Source organism: Mustelus asterias, unplaced genomic scaffold, assembly GCF_964213995.1.
Source record: "Mustelus asterias unplaced genomic scaffold, sMusAst1.hap1.1 HAP1_SCAFFOLD_130, whole genome shotgun sequence".
In the NCBI taxonomy this organism is placed as follows: domain Eukaryota; kingdom Metazoa; phylum Chordata; class Chondrichthyes; order Carcharhiniformes; family Triakidae; genus Mustelus; species Mustelus asterias.
In genome coordinates, this window is record NW_027590164.1 from 399,012 (window position 1) to 421,840 (window position 22,829).

A 22,829-nucleotide genomic window follows, 5' to 3' on the forward strand; every position below is an offset into this window, starting at 1 on the left:
GAACATGCCCCTGTCTACATCAATGGGGACAAAGTAGAAATGGTCAGAAGCTTCAAGTTGTTAGGTGTCCAGATCACCAACAACCTATCTTGGTACCCCATGCCAACACTATAGTCAAGAAAGCCCACCAACGCCTCTACTTTCCTAAAGACTGAGGAAATTTGGCATATCATCTACCACTCTCACCAACTTTGACAGATGCACCATAGAAAGCATTCTTTCTGGTTGTATCACAGCTTGGTATGGCTTCTGCTCTGCCCAAGACAGCAAGAAACTACAAAAGGTCGAGAAGCCCAGTCCATCACGCAAATCAGCCCACTGCCTCAGCAAAGCAGCCAGCATAATTAAGGGCCCCACGCACCCCGGACATTTTCTCTTCCACCTTCTTCCAACGGGATAAAGATACAAAAGTCTGAGGTCAGTAACCGACCCAAGAATAGCTTCTTGCCTGCTGCCGTCAGACTTTTGAATGGACTAACCTCTCACTAAGTTCATCTTTCTCTACACCCTAGCTTTGACTGTAACACTACATTTTGCACTGTCTCCTTTCCTTCTCTGTGAATGGTATGCTTTGTCTGGACAGCATGCAAGAAAAAATACTTTTCACTTTATACTAATACGTGACAATAAATCAAATCAAATCTGTTTTGGATTCTCCTGCAAATGGAAACATTTGTGCTACATCTACAAGGTCCCACATGGTACACTGGGCAACAAATAAAGATCCAAGAGCAAGCTACGTTTTGGATACAAAATTGTCTCAGTTGCACAAGGCAATGAGTGACAGTTGATGTGTGTTTTTTTGTGACTGGAAGATGCTGATGCAGTGGTCATGTAATTGGACGAGTAATCCAGAGGCCCAAGCTAATGGACTGGGGACATGCATTCAGATCCCAACGTGGCAGCTGGTGGAAATTGAATTAATAAATCTGGAATTGAAAACGAATCCCTGGGTGAACATGAAATCATTGGCAATTGTTGTAAAAACCCATCCTGTTCACCAGTGCCCTTAACTGATCTGGTCTCCATGTGACTCCAGACCCACAGCATTGTGGTTGCCTTCCAGAACTTCCAGGGTTTCCTCCGGGTGCTCCAGTTTCCTCCCACAGTCCAAAGATGCGCAGGTTAGGTTGATTGGCCATGCTAAAATTGTTCCTTAGTGTCCTAAGATGCGTAGGTTAGAAGAATTAGCGAGTAAATATATAGGGATATGGGGTTAGGGCCTGGGTGGGATTGTGGTCAGCGCAGACTCGATGGGCCAAATGGCCTCTTTCTGCACTGTAGGGTTTCTCTGATTCTTCTATGATTCTATGAACTGCGCTCTGAAAAAGCACAGCAAGCCACTGAGCTTGAGAGCAACTAGGATTGAGCAACAATGCTCGTCTTGCCAGTGACACCCACATCCAGTAAAGAATCAAAAGGCTGTGTCCAGAGTGGGTTTCATAGGGCTCAATACTGGGTCCTTCATTCTTGGTTTATATCATTGATTTGAAATTAAATGTAGGGACATGACTAAGAAGTTTGCCGATGATCCTAAAAATGGTTGTGCACTTGATAGTGAGGCAGAAAGCTGGAGGGAAAACAAGACAAAGGATTACTGATAAATGGCAGAACTATGAGAATTGTAGAAGAACAGAGGGATGTTGGAGTGCAGAAGGTCACGGGTATAGCTTGAGAGGCAGTAGATTTAAATCTGAGATGAGGAGGAACTACTTCTCGAAGATGGTGGTTAATCTGTGAAACTCGCTGCCCTATAGTACAATGCACTCTGAATTGTTCAATGGTTTCAATGAGATAGATATATTTCTAATTTTAAAAAATGGATAAGGGAATATGGGGAACATGTGGGGAGGTGGATTTGAGACCAGGGAGAGATCAGCCATGATTTGATTGAATGGCAGAGCAGGCTCAAACGGCTGAATTTGCCTACTTCTGTTCCGAATTCATATGTTCCCACAGCCACAGATCCATGAATGTAGCCGAAGAACAATACAGCACAGGAAAGGGCCCTTTGGCTCACCAAGCCTGCGTCGATACGCGGTTTCTATCACTCTGTTCGCCTCCAGTTCATGCATCTATCAAGGAGATAATTTCATTCATGACTTGTGAAAAACATCAACCTGAGTCACCCTGGCTGATCAGACAGAACCACAGACGTTAACCTTGTGTCCAGAACTGAGTGTGTGGAGATTTTCGCAGAGGAGCCTCAGTCACCATCATTGAGACTAACTTTAAATTGCAGATCGTATTAATTGAATGGATTTGAAGCCCTGTCCCCAGGACATTGTGTTGACTCTCTGAATTACTCATGCAGTGACATTGCCACTCGGTCAGTGTGTCTCCCCTGCTCTCTTTGTTGGCGGGGAGAAGCCAGAAGCGGCGGATAGTGAGAGTGGAGAATGTTCATTGTGAACCCCCGCCCCGCCCCGCCCCGCCGCGCCGGTACTGACCTCTCACCCGACACCTCACAATGCCCGAGTGATTGATGGCAGCTCCGGGCCAATAGGAGGAGGGGGCGGGGCTGGAGGACCAAGCGGAACGGACTGCTCCTCCAACCAATCGGAGTGAATGAAGAGGCGGGGCTGGACTGAGTGAAGCATGCGCAGTGAGATTAATGGCGATGGAGAAATTCTTGTTCGGGTCCAAAATCAGAAAAAGGTGAGAATTTGCTTGTCGGAGGGAGCAGTGGATCAGGCGGGGGATCAGAGAGGCTTTGTAATCACGATCATCTTCTGCAAAAAAAACCTACCGATATCCGGGGCTGATCCCAGCCCTTTGCACAGAGCAGTTTTCTTCCAGTTACGGATCCGGATTAACCGCCACCATTTTTATCTGGGCACACCCAATGGGGAGCATGCGCGGCCGCCATCTTTATTCGGGGCACTCGCAGCAGGGCGCATGCGTAGCTGCCATGTTTGTTGGGGGCAATGTTTTGACATCTTCCCAGAGACAGAATGTGAACAACTTGTCCATCACACATCAAAAGGATATTAATAAGGTTGAAAGAGTGCAGAGAAGGTTTACAAGGATGTTGCCGGGACTTGAGAAACTGAGTTACAGAGAAAGTTTGAATCGGTTGGGACTTTATCCCCTGGAGCGTAGAAGAATGAGGGGAGATTTGATAGAGGTGTATAAAATTATGATGGGTATAGATGGAGTGAATGCAAGCAGGCTTTTTCCACTGAGGCTAGGGGAGAAAATAACAAGAGGACATGGGTTAAGGGTGAAGGGGGAAAAGTTTAAAGGGAATATTGGGGGGGGCTTCTTCACACAGAGAGTGGTGGGAGTGTGGAATGAGCTGCCAGATGAAGTGGTGAATGCGGGCTCACTTTTAACATTTAAGAAAAACTTGGACAGGTACATGGATGAGAGGGGTGTGGAGGAATATGGTCCAGGTGCAGGTCAGCGGGACTCGGCAGAAAAATAGTTCGGCACAGACAAGAAGGGCCAAAAGGCCTGTTTCTGTGCTGTATGGTTCTATGGTTCTAAACCGCTGTCATTCTTTCACTTCCAATTTCTTACTGATGAGGCAGAACAACAATATCAGGGCAGTGAAGATCATTTGTATTCTTATGTGTCTTTAACAAAATAAAATAGCCTCAGAAATTTCACAAAATTGTTACAGTTCTTTGAAAAGGGTTCGCACTGCTGCCTCACAGCTCCAAGGACCCGGGTTCAATACAGCCTCGAGTGACTCTGCCTCCTCTTGTCTGTGTGGGGTTTCATCCGGGTGCTCCGGTTTCCTCTCACAGTCCAATGATGTGCAGGTTAGCTGGATTGGCTATGCTAAATTGCCCCTTAGTGCCCCAAGATGTGTAGGTTGGGGAGGTAATGACATAAATATGTGGAGTTACGGGGATAAGACCTGGGTGGGATGCTTTGTCAGAGATTCAGTACAGAGTCCAGACCAGTTGGCAAGTTTCCTTCCCTGAAGGACATGAGTGAATCAATTGAATCCAGCACGTTTCATGGTCACTTTTTCCTAGTGCAGGCCCCACATATTACCAGATTCATTCAGCTCAATTTCACAGCCTGCCTTTGTGTTTTTGTGGGTTCTTTCTCAGTCCCTTTTTTCTGTTCTAAATTAATTTCACAGGGTTTTAGAAGGGGACGATTTGCAATTGGGAAACTGAAACCAAACATCACATCAGGGACTGATACAGTCGACCAACTTATCGTAACCTGAATATTGTCATATTTTGAACATGGAAGGAAAAAGATCCATTCATAGCGGAGAGAAACCATACTCGTGTTCTGTGTGTAGACGAGGATTCAACCAATCATCTGACCTGTCAAAACATGAATGCAGTCATGATGGGGAGAAGCCGTGGAAATGTGGGGTCTGTGGGAAGGGATTCAATTATCCATCCCAGCTGGAAACTCATCGGCGTGGTCACACCGGGGAGAGGCCGTTCACCTGCTCGGACTGCGGGAAAGGATTCACTAAGTCATCCACCCTGCTGACACACCAGCGCACACACACTGGGCAGAGGCCATTCACCTGCTCTTTGTGTAGGATCGGATTCACTCAATCATCCACACTGTTGACACACCAGCGAATTCACACTGGGGAGAGGCCTTTCACCTGCTCTGACTGTGGGCAGGGATTCACTCACCAATCCACCCTGCTGACACACCAGCGAGTTCACACTAGGCAGAGACCGTTCACCTGCTCTGCGTGTGGGAAAGGATTCATTAATTTATCCAACCTGACGACACACCAAAGAAATCACACTGACGAGAGACCGTTTAAATGTCTGGACTGTGGGAAGTGTTATAAAACCTCTCAGGAACTGATGTACCATCAACAAGTTCACACTGACGAGAGACCGTTCAGGTGCTCTCACTGCGGTACTGGGTTCAGGCGATCATCTCATCTCACAGTTCACCAGCGCACTCACACAGGAGATAGACCGTTCACATGCTCTGAGTGTGGGAAGGGATTCACTCAGTCATACACTCTGCTGAGACACCAGCGAGTTCACACCGGAGAGAGACCGTTCACCTGCTCGAGGTGTGGGAAGAGATTCACTCAGTCATCAGCACTGCTCAGACACCAGCGAGTTCACACTGGGGAGAGACTGTTCATCTGCAATGATTGTGGGAAGAGATTCACTCAGTCATCCAACCTGCTGACACACCAGCGAGTTCACACTGGAAAGAGACCATTCACATGTTCTGAGTGTGGGATAGGATTTACTCAGTCATCCAACCTGCTGAGACACCAGCGAGTTCACAATTAACTCCAGAGATTGGATTGTGTTGTCAATCAGATTGAGAACTGAGCTATTTCTATTGGGGTCTGTTTCTGCTGATGTTAATAAACTTCAGGTCAGTTATAGAGACTAATATTCTGGACAAAAATCAAATATGTTGTCTTTGATTTAAACATGCTGTGTCGAGCCTTTCTAATATCTCTAAGGACTCTCCCTTTCTCTTGTCTCCTCCATCCTCACCTCCAACAACAAAGTGTGAGGAGCTGATGGAGTTTCTTTGTCACTAAGATTGAGACAATCTGTTCAGTTGCCTCTGCTGCTTCCTTCCCTTCCACTCGCCCACTGGACCAGACTGTCTGTAAAGCTCCTCTGTGTCCAAGCTCTGAACTCACATCTTTCTCCAGTCTCTCTCCTATGTCCCATCAAACTTTCTGATTGTTCATCGTGTCCATGAGTCCTGCTTTCAACTCCCTTTACCCTTTTCCCACTAAAGCACCAATAACCCAACTTCCCCATGTGATCTGATATTGTTAATGGATCTGTCTCTTCTGGGACTGTCCCCCTCACCTCTAATTCACCCTCATCATCCATCCTAAGAAAAAAACCCTTGACCCCACTATCGTCACAAACTACCGTCCCAACTCCAACCTCCCTGTAATCTCCAAAGTCCTTGGAACTTTTGTGTCCCCTAAGGATCTTACCTTGGCCCCTCCTATTTCCCATCTACATGCTGCCACTGGGTGACATCATCCATTGGTTTGGAAGAAGATTGTAAAGTGTATCTTTTTGAGAGCGGAGTTTGGAAACACTCGTGTCACAATTTCAGGGGAAATTTGAGGCGAAATCCACAGAGGATCAATTGAGTTGCATCTAACACTTAGTTTCAGAGTGGGGGTTGTCTGATCACAGTCAATCTGTGGGTTTAAAGGGACTGTGTGTTTACTGAGAACATTATAGCATAAGAAATTTTGTAATCTGTGTTATCCTTGAAATCTGTGTACATTTGTGAAGGTAAGTGTTAGTGAAGGAGTATTTTATTATAGTCAAATGCTTCGTGTTTAATAAATATTTTGTTGTTAAAAGCTAATTGGCAATCCTGTGACTCAGTTCCTCTTTTATTTTAAATGTAAAAGTTACAGTGTTTTGAACCAGGGTTCCATCCTGGGATCTTCCCGTCCAGTTATATCAACTGGGATTGTAACACTCACCATATTGACTTGGAAATATATCGCTGTTCCTTCGCTGTCACTGGGTCAAAATCCTGAAACTCCCTCCCTAACAGCACTGTGGGTGTCCCTACACCACAGGGGATGTTGTGGTTCTAGAAGGCAGCTCAACACCACCTTCTCAAGGCCATTTAGGGATGGGCAATGAATGCTGGCCGAGCCGGTGACGCCCACGTTTTATTATTCAGGGCAGACTGTAGGCTTTGACCTCTATAAACGAATAAAAAATAAGGTAATACCTGTTTTTAGTCCATTGAATTGGTTTTCAATGACAGCATTGCCTTCTGACTTGTCCTTATGTCCTGGGCCTATTACACGGTTATACTTGAAGGAATAGAACCAGCCTGACTCCGTTGTGTTATCTCTGACACTGTTTCAATCCCCAAGCTGCTGCAGACATCTTTATTACTTCAAACAAACACATCTTTCTAATTTTGCAGACATTGCTAATTCCAGCAGGACTGTAACTTGACTACATTGACCAGCATGCTTTGCACATTGAACCCACAATGCAGTTCAGTGCAGTTCTTCAGGCATCCTCGGTCTGGGTTCTTCTACCACCCTCGATGTTCCATGTTACCACCATGAGAGACTCCACACACGGGGTTACACCACAACCCATCTACACTGATTAATATCAAAGAAATAAACAGTTCCAAACTAATTGCACAATTAAAAAAGGTAGATAATATGTTGGTTTCCAATAGAGCCATTGTTTTAAAAGCAGGTTAAGTTATGCTGAGGCTTTATAAAGCACTATTTAAATCACAATAGGAATACTGTGTTCATATCCAGTCAACACACTTTAGGAAGGATGGGATGGTCCTTAAGAAGGTGCGGAGGAGATTTACCAGAATGGTTCCAGCAAAGAGAGATTTTAGCTCCAAGGTCAGGTTCGGGAACCTGCAATTGTTCTCCTTGGAACGAAACAGGCTGAGGGGAGATCTGAGAGAGGGGATCATTATGACAGGTTTAGATCAAGTGGATAAGGAAATTGGTCAGGTTCTACAGCGACCTCTGGAGGCAAGGCTGTTGGTAAACGTAACCTTTTATTGCACATTCTTCTAACAATGTACAATTCAAGGCTCAGCATGAGGCTTCACATAGAACCATCTCTCAGCATACTCTTATCATCTAATCTTACATCACTGTGTACAATATTTACAAATTTAATTTTAACCTTTTACACTGCACTAAGTCTTCAGTCAACTTTCCTAACATTTCTTTCTTTGACTCAGTGTCAGTTGTCTGACTTGTCAGTTGATGTTTCTGAGATTCACCTTGGGACACTCTCCTACATTAACGGTCTGATGGAAATGAAAGTTATTTTGATTTGATTTGATTTATTATTGTCACATGTATTAACATACAGTGAAAAGTATTGTTTCTTGCGCACTATACAAAGCACACCGTTCATAGAGAAGGAAATGAGAGAGTGCAGAATGTAGTGTTACAGTCATAGCTAGGGTGTAGAGAAAGATCAACTTAATGCAAAGTAGGTCTATTCAAAAGACTGACAACAGTAGGGAAGAAGCTGTTCTTGAGTTGATTGGTACCTGACCTCAGACTTTTGTATCTTTTTCCTGATGGAAGAAGGTGAAAGAGAATATCTGGGATGCCTGGGGTCCTTAGTAACAGACTGGGGAAGTCAGGATTAAAACAATATCTGGGCAAATGGAGTTAGGTCACAGATCAGCCATGACCTCGGTGAATGAGAAAACAGGTTTCAGGGTGATAAATGAGCTCCTCCTGTTCCTGATAAATTTAGGCTCAGACACCAGCTGATGAATGGAAAGTGATGGGAGACCTGGGGAGAAGAGACTTCATCAGAAACCAGCACTGGAGCAGAGTTAGAGAGTGGGAGAATCCTGGGGAGAAACTACACAGGAACTGGAGTAGGTTGTTCAGCCTTCCAGTCTGCTCTGTCATTCAGTTAGACTCTGGCTGATCAGTTTATCATCAAGATTTATTTGATTCTATTCTGTAGATTAAGCTGCAGCTCAGTTTTATGGGAAATTAACATCAGCAGAAACAAACTCCAACTATCACAATGGGAACATGTGAATTAGGAGCAGGAGAAGGCCACTCGGCCCCTCGAGCCTGCTCCACTATTCAATAGGATCCTGGCTGATGTGATTGTAGCTTCAACTCCACTTTCCTTCTTACCCCTCACACCCTTTGACTCTCTTGTCAATCAAGAATCTATTAAATTCAGACTTCAGAATATTCAGTGAGCCAGCCTCCACCACTCTCTGTGGAAGAGAATTCCACACTGTAACAACCCTCTGAGAGAAAAGGTTTCTCCTCATCCCAGTCTTAAATGGGAGACCCCTTATTTTTAAACTGCCTCTTGTTCTCCTCTCTACAATCAACATCCACTCTGTCAAGTCCCCTCTCAATTTTATATGTTTCAATCAGACCCTCTCTCATTCTTCTAAACCCCAATAGATACAGGCCGAACATGTCCAACATTTCCTCGTATGATATTTCCCTCATCCCACGAATCAGTCAAGTAAACCTTCTCCGAGCTACTTCTCACACAAGTCCTCTCTCAAGTAAGGAGACCAAAACTGTACACCGTGCTCTAGATGTGGTCTCACCAATACCCTGAACAAATGCAGCAAAACATCCCCGCAATAAACAACAATTCATTTACCTTTCTAATCATTTGCTGTGTCCACACACTAACTTTTCCTGATTACAGTACCAGGACACCCAGATCCCTCTGTACCTCAAAGTTCTGCAATCTCTCTCTCTCTCTGTATAAATAATCAACTGCTTTTCCATCCTTCCTGCCAAAGTGGACAAGTTCACATTATCCAAAAATCTTGTTCCAGCTGCCAACTTTTTACCCACTCACTGACCCTATCTATATCGCTTTACAGGCTTGTTATGGTCATTCACATCTCACTTTCCAACCTACCCTTTGTGTTATCAACAAATTTTGATCCTGTCATCCACATCATGAAAATAGTTTGTCAATAGTTGAGGGCCCAGCACTGGTCCCTGTGGCACTCCACAGGCTACACTTTGCCATCCCAAAAATGACTTGTTTCTCCCTCCTCTCTGTTTCCGATTAGCTCATCAATCCTCTATCCATGCTAATATAAAGAATCAACGTGGATGGGATGCTAATATGCCTTATGCTACGAATTCGTATTTCATGTGGTAAACTTTGATGTGGCACCTTGTCAAATGCCTTCTGGAAATCTAAATACACCACATCCACAGGTTCCACTTTATCCACATTGCTTGTCACTTCCTCAAAGAAATCCAATAAATCAATTAACAGGATTTCCCTTGCACAAAACCATGTTGATTCTGCCTGATTGCACAGAGATTATCTGTGTCCCACCCCAGTCTCCTTAATAACAGAATGAACATGATTCAGTCCTGCATGGGATTATTTATTTATTACTTCAATAATAGATAGATAAATAAATAAATGAACATGATTCAGTCCTGCATGGGGTTAGCAGCAACAGCAGAATCCAACCCCTGCAGTGACTTGTGAACTTGCTGGTGTCTCAGCAGATTGGCTGACCGAGCAAATCTCTTCCCACATACGGAGCAGGTGAATGATCTCTCTCCTGTGTGAACCTGCTGGTGTCTCAGCAGATGGGATGACTGAGTGAACCTTTTCCCACACATGGAGCAGGTGAATGATCTCTCTCCAGTGTGAATTTGCTGGTGTCTCAGCAGGTCCTTAGAGCTTTTAAAGCTTTTCTCACAGTCAGAACACTTAAAAGGTCTCTGATCAGTGTGGACCAGTTGATGTGCAATGAGCTGGGGTGGCTGAGTGAATCGTTTCCCACATGTGGAGCAAGCGAAGGGTTTCTCCCCAGTGTGAATTCGCTCGTGTATCAGGAGCTGGGGTGAATCAGTGAATCCCTTCCCACACACACAGCAAATGAATGGCTTCTCCCCGGTGTGAACTCGCTGGTGTCTCAGACGGTGGGATGAATGGGTGAATCCCATCCCACACACCGAGCAGGTGAACGGTTTCTCCCCAGTGTGAACTCGCTGGTGTGTCACCAAATCCTGTTTACTTTTAAAGCTCTTCTCACAGTCAGAACACTGAAATGTTCTCTTATCAGAGTGAACTCGCTGGTGTGTTTGCAGCTGGGATAAACGTCCGAATCTCCTCTCACACACGGAGCAGGTGAATGGCTTCTCCCCAGTGTGAGTGCGCTGATGGACTTGTAAATCATTTTTACTTTTAAATCTCTTCTCACAGTCAGAACATTGAAATGGTCTCTGATCAGTGTGAACAAGTTGGTGTGTCAGAAGGTGGGATGACTGAGTGAATCCCTTCCCACACACTGAGCAGGTGAACGGCCTCACCACCATGTGAGTGCGCTGGTGTCTCAGGAGGTCCTTTGTGCTTTTAAAGCTTTTCTCACAATCAGAACACTGAAACAGTCTCTGATCGGAGTGAACCTCCCGGTGAATCAGGAGGCTTGATAAAGCATGACATCTCCTCCCACATTCGAGGCAGGTGAACGGCCTCTCACCAGTGTGAACACGCCGGTGTGTATAGAGGCTGGATGAGTAAGCAAATCCTTTCCCACACTCAGAGCAGGTGAACGGCCTCTCTCCAGTGTGAATGCGACGATGAATATCCAATTCGGACGGGTAATTGAATCCCCTCCCACAGTCCACACATTTCAATGGTTTCTCTGTGCTGCGGGTGTCCTCATGTGACTCCAGGTTGGATGATGAGTTGAAGCCTCGTTTACACAGAATATGTGTCGGGTCACTACTCACTGAGAATGATGTGATTGTTTTTCAGACTTGTTAAACCACTTTCCACATTCAGCACATTGGAAACTCTCAGGTGTGTGTGTAGGTGCTTTTTCAGTCACACTGATGTTTGAAATCTTTGCCCGCAGACAGAATGAACATTTCTCCTTCTGTAGACAAAGGCTGATGATATTCAGTTTCTGATGAATCAAATCACTGAAACAGATCTTGATGTGAAGTTTGGTTTGAGTTTCACATCTGTAAATCCTGCTTCATAATACCCTGCAAAAACAGTTTACAAATACCATCACTGTCAGTGCAGGATAGAAATTCTGAACAGACAATTCATAGTTTCTCTGGAACATATTTTCCTCTCTTGTTCCCCCAAATCTATAAATCCCCGTCCCACACACTCTACCTCCTCCCCTGGACTGAAATCCAAACCCATCTCAACATCTCCACCATTTCTTCCCTCCACTCCCAGTTTTCCCCCTCCCTCTCCTCTGTCTGGGTTCAGTTCTTGATGTGGAAATCTCACTAACTGTCCTGGCTGGAGACAGTACACATCTCTTTAACCTGTGCTTAACCCTCTCTCCACTCACATTGTCTGTACCTTTAAGACTTGATTGCCTGTAAAGACTCACATTCCAACCATTATCTTGTAAATTGAGTTTGTGTCAATATATATGCCCCGTTTATGAACACAAGTCCGACTCACCTGATGAAGGAGCAGTGATCCGAAAGCGAGTGGCTTTTGCTACCAAATAAACCTGTTGGTCTTTAACCTGGCGTTGTGAGACTTCTTACTGGGTTCAGTTCTCCAGCTCCTGTCTGCAGACTGACAATAAAACCAATGGGTCTTATTGGGGGTGTTGGGGCCTCCAGCGGGTGTTTGTGAATCCTCCCCGCCCACCTCCCAGGGTTTCCTTCCTTCCCAGAGATCAGAGTCCTCATTGATTTGAGGTCAAAGTGTAACCTCTTATTTATTGTCCCCCTCCCCCATCCTCTGATGTGAACCATCCTCCAGTGGCTGAGCCAGGATGGGGCCGTTAACCTGGGCCTGTTCCCGGGAGGGAAGGAGGGAGAAGCCCCGCAGCTGCAAACCAGGGAGCTGACAATGATTCTGAAGGGTTTGCGGATCCACAAAGTGTTTCCAAATCCTCCCAGCCACCGCCTAACGCTGACTCCGCTTCTCCGGGACAAACAAGCGCCAAGGACAGCAATGACACTGCGCATGCTCCACATCACAATGCCCGGGGACTGATTGACGGCAGCTCCGGACCAATAGGAAGAGGGGGCGGGACTAGGGGACCGAGCGGGAGCGGCTGATCCTCCAACCAATCGGAGTGAATGAGAGGCGGGACCTGAAGCATGCGCAGTGCGGGTAATGGCGACGGGTAGACGGGCGGTTTTAATTTGGAAGCGAGATCAATACGAGGTCGGGGGCGGCGCGCGGGGAATGATAAATGTGGCGGGTGGGTGGAGAGACTTTGTAAACATGTTGTTCAAACCCAGACCCCGGAAATGAACTTCCCGGTCCCCCCCTTTGTACCAAATGGAGCGGCAGCTTGTAGTGTTAGACCCGGGCTGACTGCCGCCATTGAGGCTGCATGTGGGAGGCCGGCAGGGATTGTGATCGGAGAGGGAAGCCCTGACGTCACAATGGAATGGGTGAGAGTGTGAGGTCACAATGGAATGGGTGAGTGTGTGACGTCACAATGGAATGTGATCGGAGAGCGAAATTTCACTCTGAAGCTCATTGGACAACTTCCGCATTGTGACGCTACGATAGAACCCTGCCTGAATCAGCCAATAGGAATCACTGCGCTCCGCGGTGATGTCTCCGGGTTCCATGGTGCAGGCCCGGGCGTGCGGACCCGGGAGCCCCGCCCCCACCCATTGTTCCCCTCCCCCTACACCACATCGAGCCAAGGTTTCCAGGCAACCGGCTGACGGCTCTGGCCAGAGCGAGAAGCCGCTCGGTGATCTCCCCCTCCCCCCGCCCGGGACTGCAAAATGTGCGAGGGAGAGGGGAAGCTGTGCATATGCGGGGGAGAACCCACCCTCTGAATGAGAGAGGAAAGAATGTTCCATAGAAACTAGAATTGTCTGTTCTGAATTTCTATCCTGTACTGACACTGATGACTTTTGGAAACTCATTTTCCAGGATATTGAAAGAGGAATCACAGGCTGAAATCTCAAACGTCACGTCTAGATCTGACAGAGTCATATTCCTTGGGACCTCAATATCATCGGACTTTGAATCCAGAAGGAGAAATGATTGTCCAGTCTGTCGATTTGAAAAGATTTGAAATGTCAGTGTGAGTGAAAAAGCATCAACACACTGCCACACTCGAGTGAGTGTGTTCCAATGCACTGACTAAAGAGCTTTAACCAGTTACACAGTCTGAATAAATATCACACCATTCACAGCAGGTGGAGACTGTAATCTTGTTCTGTGTGTGGACGAAGTTTCAACTAATTGTCCACTCAAGAGTGAGGTAAGGACACCTGCACCATGGTGAAACCATGGAAATGTGCGGACTGTGGGAAGGGATACGGAACCCCATCAGAGCTGGAAGCTCATCGGCGCAGCCACACTGGGGAGAGGCCGTTCATCTGCTCTCAATGTGGGAAGGGATTCAGTCAGTTATCCAACCTGCAGAGACACCAGCGAGTTCACACTGGGGAGAGGCCGTTCACCTGCTCTCAATGTGGGGAGGGATTCACTCAGTCATCCCACCTGCAGAGACACCAGCGAGTTCACACTGGGGAGAGGCCCTTCACCTGCTCTCAGTGTGGGAAGGGATTCACTCGGATATCCAGCCTGCAGAGACACCAGCGAGTTCACACTGGAGAGAGGCCGTTCACTTGCTCTCAGTGTGAGAAGGAATTCACTTATTTATCCAGCCTGCAGACACACCAGCGAGTTCACACTGGGGAGAGGCCATTCACCTGCTCTCAGTGTGGGGAGGGATTCACTCGGTCATCCCGCCTGCAGTCACACCAGCGAGTTCACACTGGAGAGAGGCCGTTCACCTGTTCTCAATGTGGGGAGGGATTCACTCAGTCATCCCACCTGCAGAGACACCAGCGAGTTCACACTGGAGAGAGGCCGTTCACTTGCTCTCAGTGTGAGAAGGAATTCACTCATTTATCCAGCCTGCAGATACACCAGCGAGTTCACACTGGGGAGAGGCCGTTCACCTGCTCTCATTTTGGGATGGATTCACTCAGTCATCCCGCCTGCAGAGACACCAGCGAGTTCACACTGGAGAGAGGCCATTTACCTGCTCTCAGTGTGGTAAGAGGTTCACTCAGTTATCCAGCCTGCAGAGACACCAGCGAGTTCACACTGGGGAGAGGCCATTCACCTGCTCTCAGTGTGGGAAGGGATTCATTCAGTTATCCGAGCTGCGGACACACCAGCGAGTTCATACAGGGGAGAGGCCATTCACTTGCTCTCAGTGTGGGGAGGGATTCACTCGGTCATCCAGCCTGCTGACACACCAGCGAATTCACACTGGGGAGAGGCCGTTCACCTGCTCTCAGTGTGGGAAGGGATTCAATCAGTTATCCAACCTGCAGGCACACCAGCGAGTTCACACTGGGGAGAGGCCGTTCACCTGCTCTCAGTGTGGGAAGGGATTCACTCGGTCATCCGACCTGCGGGCACACCAGCGAGTTCACACTGGGGAGAAGCCCCCATTCACCTGCTCTCAGTGTGGGAAGGGATTCACTCGGTCATCCCACCTGCAGAGACATCAGCGAGTTCACACTGGGGAGAGACCGTTCACCTGCTCTCAATGTGAGAAGGGATTCACTCTGTCATCCCACTTGCAGACACATCAGCGAGTTCACACCGGAGAGAGACCATTCACCTGCTCTCAGTGTGCGAAGGGATTCATTCAGTTATCCAGCCTGCAGAGACACCAGCGAGTTCACACTGGAGAGAGGCCGTTCACCTGCTCTCAGTGTGGGAAGGGATTCACTCAGTTATCCAGCCTGCAGACACACCAGCGAGTTCACACTGGGGAGAGACCATTCACCTGCTCTCAGTGTGGGAAGGGATTCACTCGGTCATCCGACCTGCGGACACACCAGCGGGTTCACACAGGGGAGAAACCATTCACCTGCTCTCAGTGTGGGCAGGGATTCACTCAGTCATCCAGCCTGCGGGCACACCAGCGAGTTCACACAGGGGAGAGGCCGTTCACCTGCTCTCAGTGTGGGAAGGGATTCACTCAGCTTTCCAACCTGCAAACACACCAGCGAGTTCACACTGGGGAGAGGCCGTTCACCTGCTCTCAGTGCGGGCAAGAATTCACTCAGTTATCCAACCTGCAGACGCACGAGCGAGTTCACACTGGGGAGAGGCCGTTCACCTGCTCTGTGTGTGGGAAGGGTTTCAGCGTTTCATCCCGGCTGCTGAGGCACCAGCAAGTTCACGAGTGATTCCAGAGGTTGGATTCTGCTGTTATTGTTCCTGCTCTCAATTACATCCAGGATTGCATTTTGTTCATTCTCACAGTTGGTCAATGGGAAGGGTCAGAGGGTTTCTTTGTGCTGGACTGGCTGGTCTCAGCCTCCAGTGGGTTGATGCTCTTTGAGTCTTTTTGCAAATACCTGGTTTCAAATGTCACAAGGATCACAGAGTGACAGGGTGTTAGGAAGTTTAGAGATATTTAGTCAGAAGAAAACAGAGGTTGGCAGTGCAAAGGTACCTTTCTGAATGGAGGGCTGTGACAAGTGACATTCCGCAGGGATCAGTGCTGGGACTTTTGCTGTTTGTAATATATATAAATGATTTGGAGGAAAATGTAACTGGTTTGATTGGTAAGTTTGTGGACGACACAAAGGTTGGTGGAATTGCGGATAGCGATGGGGAACGGCAAAGGATACAGCAGGATATAGAGCAGTTGGAGAATTGGGCGGAGAGATGGCAGATGAAGTTTAATCCGGACAAATGTGAGGTAATGCATTTTGGAAGGTCTAATACAGAATGGAAATATACAGTAAATGGCAGAACCCTTAAGAGCATTCATAGGCAGAGGGATCTCGGTGTACAGGTACACAGGTCATTGAAAGTGGTAATGCAGGTGGAGAAGGTAGTCAAGAAAGCATATGGCATGCTTGCCTTCATCGGCCGGGGCATTGAGTTTAAAAATTGGCAAGTCATGTTGCAGCTTTATAGAACCTTAGTTTGACCGCACTTGGAATCTAGTGTTCAATTCTGGTCACCACACTACCCGAAGAATGTGGAGGCTTTGGAGAGGGTACGGAAAATATTTATCAGGATGTTGCCTGGTGTGGAGGGCATTAGCTATGAGGAGAGTTTGGAGAAACCTGGTCTGTTCTCACTGGAACGACGGAGGTTGAGGGGAGACCTGATAGAAGTCTCCAAGATTATGAGGGGCATGGACAGAGTGGATAGTCAGAAGCTTTTTCCCAGAGTGGAAGAGTCAGTTACTGGGGGGCATAGGTTTAAGGTGCGAGGGGCAAGGTTTAAAGGAGATGTACAAGGCAGGTTTTTTACACAGAGGGTGGTGGGTGCCTGGAACTCGTTGCCGGGGAAGGTAGTGGAAGCAGATACGATAGTGACTTTTAAGATGTGTCTTGACAAATATATGAATAGCATAGGAATAGAGGGATATGGTCCCGGAAAGGTGGGGGGTTTTAGTTCAGACGGGCAGCATGGTTGCTGCAGGCTTGGAGGGCCAAAGGGCTTGTTTCTGTGCTGTAATTTTCTTTGTTCTTCGTTCTGTTTGGAACATCACAAATGCCCATCCAATTTCCTTTTTAATTGTTTATTGTCTCCACTTCCTCCACCCTCATAGACAGCGAGTTTCAGGTCATTACCATTCACTGCATCAGAATATTCTTCCTCACATCTCCCCCCTCAATTCCCCCCCCCCCCCCCCCCAGCCCCCCACTCCCCCCTCCCTTGCATCTCTAACCCAAAACAAGAAATCTGTGTCCCCCCTCGTCCTTGTTCCATCAGCTAATGGGAACAGCTTTTCTTTGTCCACCTTATCTAAACCTGTCAGAATCTTGTCCCCCATCTATCAAATCTCCCCTCAACCTCCTTTGCTCCAAGGAAAACAACCCCAGCCTGACATTGACAATAAAGAACAAACTAACAGAATATGTTACTGTCTGAAATCAAATGGGAATGTTTAATTTCTGTTTGAAAGATATTGTGAATGTATTGTCCTGGACAATAAAGGAATTGGAATAACACACCTTGGGTGTGGTTGAATGGAATATATCAATCTGATATTCACCTACAGTCCAGTGAAAGTCTGGAATATGTAGCTGGAAGTCCCTTCCTAACAGCAATGTGGGTGTACGTACACCTCAGGCATTGCAGCAGTTCAGGAAGGCACCCTTGGGGTTGGGGTTGACCACGGCCAAGGCAGCTCCATACAGCCACATATTCTGTTATAATTGAAGGACTGCAGATTGAATGTGAGGCATTGTGGGACTGGACTATCTTGACCATATTCCTGTGACTGCCCGGAAACTCATGTGTCTATTTTAAAGCACAAAGAACAGTACAGCACAGGAACAGGCCCTTCGGCCCTCCAAGCCTGCGCTGATCATGTGTTCCTAACTAGACCATCCATTTGTATCCCTCTATTCCTAGTCGTTCATGTGGTTATCAAGATGAGTCTTAAATGTTTCTCGCGTGTCTGCCTCAACCACCTTGCTTGGTAGTGCACTCCAGGCCCCCACCACCCTCTGTGTAAAATACGTCCCCCGCATATCTGTATTGAACCTTGCCCCCCTTACCTTGAACTTGTGACCCCTTGTGTTTGTCATTGCTGACCTGGAAAAAAGCTTCCAACTGTTCACCCTATCTATGCCCTTTGTAATTTTGTAAACTTCTATTAGGTCGCCCCTCAACCTCCGTCTTTCCAGGGAGAACAACCCGAGTTTACTCAATCTCTCCTCATAGCTAATACCCTCCATACCAGGCAACATCCTGGTAAACCTTTTCTGTACTCTCTCCAAAGTCTCCGCGTCCTTCTGGTAGTGTGGTGACCAGAACTGGACACAGTATTCCAAATGCGGCCGAACCAACGTTCCATATAACTGCAACACCATGTGCCAACTTTTATACTCTATGCCCCAATAAAGGCAAGCATGCCATATGCCTTCTTCACCACCTTTTCCACCTGTGCTGCCACCTTTAAGGATCGTGGACTTGCACACCCAGATCCCTCTGTGTGTCTATACTCCTGATGGTTCTGCCATTTATTGTATAGCTCCCCCCTGCATTAGATCTACCAAAATGCATCACTTCACATTTATTTGGATTAAATTCCATCTGCCATTTCTCCACCCAATTTTCCAGCCTATCTATATCCTGCTGTATTCTCTGACAATGTTCATCACAATCCACAACTCCAGCAATCTTTGTGTCGTCCGCAAACTTACTGATCACACCAGCTACATCTTCCTCCAAATCATTTATATATATCACAAACAGCAGAGGTCCCAGTACAGAGCCCTGTAGAACACCGCTAGTCACAGACCTCCAATCAGAAAAAGACCCCTCCACTGCTACCCTCTGTCTTCTATGGCTAAGCCAGTTCTGTACCCATCTAGCTGGTTCACCTTTGATCCCATGAGATTTAACCTTTTGCACCAGCCTTCCATGAGGGACGTTGTCAAACGCTTTACTAAAATCCATGTCGACGACATCCACGGCCCTTCCCTCGTCAGTCATTTTTGTCACCTCCTCAAAAAACTCAACCAAATTTATGAGGCATGACCTCCCTTGTACAAAACCATGTTGTCTATCGCTAATGAGATTATTCAGTTCTAAATGTGTATAGATCCTATCTCTAAGAATCTTCTCCAACAATTTCCCTACCACGGACATCAAGTTCACTGGCCTATAATTACCCGGGTTATCCTTGCTACCCTTCTTAAATAACGGGACCACATTTGCTATCCTCCAATCCTCTGGGACCTCACCTGTGTCCAATGAAGAAACAAAGATTTTTGTGAGAGGCCCAGCAATTTCATCTCTTGTCTCTCTCAGTAACTGGAAACTTGATAAGGTGCCCCATGCAAGGCTTATTGAGAAAGTGAGGGGGCATGGGATCCAAGGGGACATTGCTTTGTGGATCCAGAACTGGCTTGCCCACAGAAGGCAAAGAGTGGTTATAGACGGGTCATATTCTGCATGGAGGTCGGTCACCAGTGGAGTGCCCCAGGGATCTGTTCTGGGACCCTTACTCTTTGTGATTTTTATAAATGACCTGGATGAACAAAGAACAGTACAGCACAGGAAACAGGCCCTTCGGCCCTCCAAGCCTGTGCTGCTCCTTGGTCCAACTAGACCAATCGTTTGTATCCCTCCATTCCCAGGCTGCTCATGTGACTATCCAGGTAAGTCTTAAACGATGTCAGCGTGCCTGCCTCCACCACCCTACTTGGCAGCGCATTCCAGGCCCCCACCACCCTCTGTGTAAAAAACGTCCCTCTGATGTCTGAGTTATACTTCGCCCCTCTCAGCTTGAGCCCGTGACCCCTCGTGATCGTCACCTCCGACCTGGGAAAAAGCTTCCCACTGTTCACCCTATCTATACCCTTCATAATCTTGTACACCTCTATTAGATCTCCCCTCATTCTCTGTCTTTCCAAGGAGAACAACCCCAGTCTACCCAATCTCTCCTCATAGCTAAGACCCTCCATACCAGGCAACATCCTGGTAAACCTTCTCTGCACTCTCTCCAATGCCTCCACGTCCTTCTGGTAGTGCGGCGTCCAGAACTGGACGCAGTACTCCAAATGTGGCCTAACCAGCGTTCTATACAGCTGCATCATCAGACTCCAGCTTTTATACTCTATACCCCGTCCTATAAAGGCAAGCATACCATATGCCTTCTTCACCACCTTCTCCACCTGTGTTGCCACCTTCAAGGATTTGTGGACTTGCACACCTAGGTCCCTCTGTGTTTCTATACTCCTGATGACTCTGCCATTTATTGTATAACTCCTCCCTACATTATTTCTTCCAAAATGCATCACTTCGCATTTATCCGGATTAAATTCCATCTGCCACCTCTCCGCCCAATTTTCCAGCCTATCTATATCCTGCTGTATTGCCCGACAATGCTCTTCGCTATCCGCAATTCCATGAGGAAGTGAAAGGATGGGTTGGCAAGTTTGCTGATGACACAAAGGTTGGAGGTGTTGTGGATAGTGTGGAGAGATGTCAGAAGGTGCAGCGAGACATTGATAGGATGCAAGACTGGGTGGAGAAGTGGCAGATGGAGTTCAACCCAGATAAGTGTGAGGTGGTTCATTTGGCAGGTCAAATAGGATGGCGGAATATAATATTAATGGTAGGACTCTTGGCAGAGTGGAAGATCAGAAAGATCTTGGGGTCAGAGTTCGTAAGACGCTCAAAGCAGCTGTGCAGGTTGAGGCTGTGGTTAAGAAGGTGGATGGTGTACTGGCCTTCATCAATCGAGGAATTGAGTTTAGGAGTCGTGAGATAATGTTGCAGCTACATAAGACCCTGGTCAGACCACACTTGGGGTACTGTGCTCAGTTCTGGTCGCCTCATTACAGAAGGATGTGGAAATCATAGAAAGGGTGCAGAGGAGATTTACAAGGATGTTGCCTGGATTAGGTGACATGCCTTATGAGGATAGGTTGAGTGAGCTCAGTCTTTTCTCCTTGGAGACATGAAGGATGAGGGGTGACCTGATAGAGGTGTATAAGATGTTGAGAGGTATTGATCGAGTGGATAGTCAGAGGCTTTTTCCCAGGGCTGAAATGGTTGCCACAAGACCACACAGGTTTAAGGTGCTGGGGAGTAGGTACAGAGGAGATGTCAGGGGTAAGTTTTTCACTCAGAGGTTGGTGGGTGCGTGGAATGGGCTGCCAGCAACGGTGGTGGAGGCGGATTCGATTGGGTCTTTTAAGAGACTTTTAGATAAGTACATGGAACTTAGTAAGATAGAGGGTTATAGGTAAGCCTAGTAATCGCTAAGGTAGGGACATGTTCGGCACAACTTTGTGGGCTGAAGGGCTGGTATTGTGCTGTAGTTTTTCTGTGTTTCGATGGAAGTCCCTTCCTAACAGCACTGTGGGTGTACGTACACCTCAGGCATTGCAGCAGTTCAAGAAGGAACCTTGGGGTTGGGGTTGACCATGGCCAAGGCAGCTACATACAGCCACATATTCTGTTATAATTGAAGGACTGCAGATTGAATGTGAGGCATTGTGGGACTGGACTATCTTGACCATATTCCTGAGACTGCCCGGAAACTCATGTGTCTATTTTAGTTTATAATTGAGGATTTCTGGGAATAAGTTAAATGTGGAAATATTAAGCATAGCCTGGAGGAATTTGGAATAACTGAGAATTTTATCCCCAGATAAAGAACAAAGATTTTGCCGGTGTTTGGGTGTAACGTGTTTGGGGTTTTAAATCAACAAAGATGTTATAGAACATAGAACAGTACAGCACAGAACAGACCCTATAATGGAATATATCAATCTGATATCCACCGACAGTCGAGTGAAAGTCTGGAATATGTACAAAGAACAATACAGCACAGGAACAGGCCCTTCGGCCCTCCAAGTCTGCACCGATCATGTATTCCTAACATACCATCCGTTTGTATCCCTCTATTCCCAGTCTGTTCATGTGGTTATCTAGATAAGTCTTAAATGATCCTAGCGTGTCTGCCTCAACCACCTTGCTTGGCAGTGCATTCCAGGCCCCCACCACCCTCTGTGTAAAATACGTCCCCCGCATATCTGTATTGAACCTTGCCCCCCTTACCTTGAACTTGTGACCCCTTGTGTTTGTCATTTCTGACCTGGGAAAAAGCTTCCAACTGTTCACCCTATCTATGCCCTTCGTAATGTTATAAACTTCTATTAGGTTGCCCCCTCAACCTCTTTCCAGAGAGAACAACCCTAGTTTACTCAATCTCTCCTCCTAGCTAATACCCTCCATACCAGGCAACATCCTGGTAAACCTTTTCTGCACTCTCTCCAAAGCCTCCACGTCCTCTGGTAGTGTGGTGACCAGAACTGGACGCAGTATTCCAAATGCGGCCTAACCAACGTTCGATATAACTGCAACATCATGTGCCAACTTTTATACTCTATGCCCCTTCCAATAAAAGCAAGCATGCCATATGCCTTCACCACTTTTTCCACCTGTGTGTTTCATTTGTTTTTTGTGGATGTTTGTAGATGTGTTTTATCATTGTTTTGGGCTACATTTGTTAAGGTTTATCTTTCTGGAGAATTAACCTTGTCTTGAGTCTTTAATTAAAGGCATTTTTGGAAGTTTAAAAACAGGATCACAAGAACGCTTAAGTAATTAATTTTGGTCATTGTTGTTGTAAAGCACATGCTAAGTTTCTCTGTTTGTGTATGGATGATATTTGTGGGTTGAACGCTTCAAGCTTTGAGGTTTTCTGTCTGTGATTTAAATCAAACAGATTTTTAAAAAAGGAAGTGTGATCAATAAAACTTTTTTTGTTCAGAAGTTATGAACCTGGAGCCATATTTACTGGCCAGAGACAGGATTCCAGGATATTTTACTAAACATCTGGGAATTTTAATCCGGATACAATTCACCCATGTGAGAATGAGAGTTTTAATT

At 46.7% G+C, this 22,829-nt stretch overlaps 3 protein-coding genes across 3 annotated transcripts in view; 2 read left to right on the forward strand and 1 right to left on the reverse strand.

The window, feature by feature from the left end:
• LOC144484873 (uncharacterized) overlaps positions 1-22,829 on the forward strand; it is a 186,099-nt gene that overhangs the window by 131,847 nt on the left and 31,423 nt on the right. The window contains 2 exon segments of the mRNA XM_078203235.1: positions 13,781-14,215; positions 14,467-15,636. Coding sequence (XP_078059361.1) covers positions 13,781-14,215; positions 14,467-15,636 — 1,605 coding nt within the window.
• Positions 2,590-6,308, forward strand: LOC144484884 (uncharacterized). The gene is made up of 2 exons (XM_078203247.1): positions 2,590-2,658; positions 4,097-6,308. Exon 2 carries the CDS (start codon positions 4,206-4,208, stop codon positions 5,241-5,243), a length of 1,038 nt encoding a protein of 345 aa, XP_078059373.1. The 5' UTR covers positions 2,590-2,658; positions 4,097-4,205; the 3' UTR covers positions 5,244-6,308.
• The window catches only part of LOC144484875 (uncharacterized), a 31,115-nt gene continuing 17,266 nt past the window's right edge, over positions 8,981-22,829 (reverse strand). The window contains exon 3 of the mRNA XM_078203237.1: positions 8,981-11,119. Coding sequence (XP_078059363.1) covers positions 9,899-11,119 — 1,221 coding nt within the window. The 3' untranslated portion in view covers positions 8,981-9,898. The remainder of the gene's footprint in view (positions 11,120-22,829) is intronic.

What these genes read in the sequence shown, in the direction of transcription:
- LOC144484884 (XM_078203247.1), top strand. Translation starts at nt 4,206, where the DNA reads ATGGAAGGAAAAAGATCCATTCATAGCGGAGAGAAACCATACTCGTGT.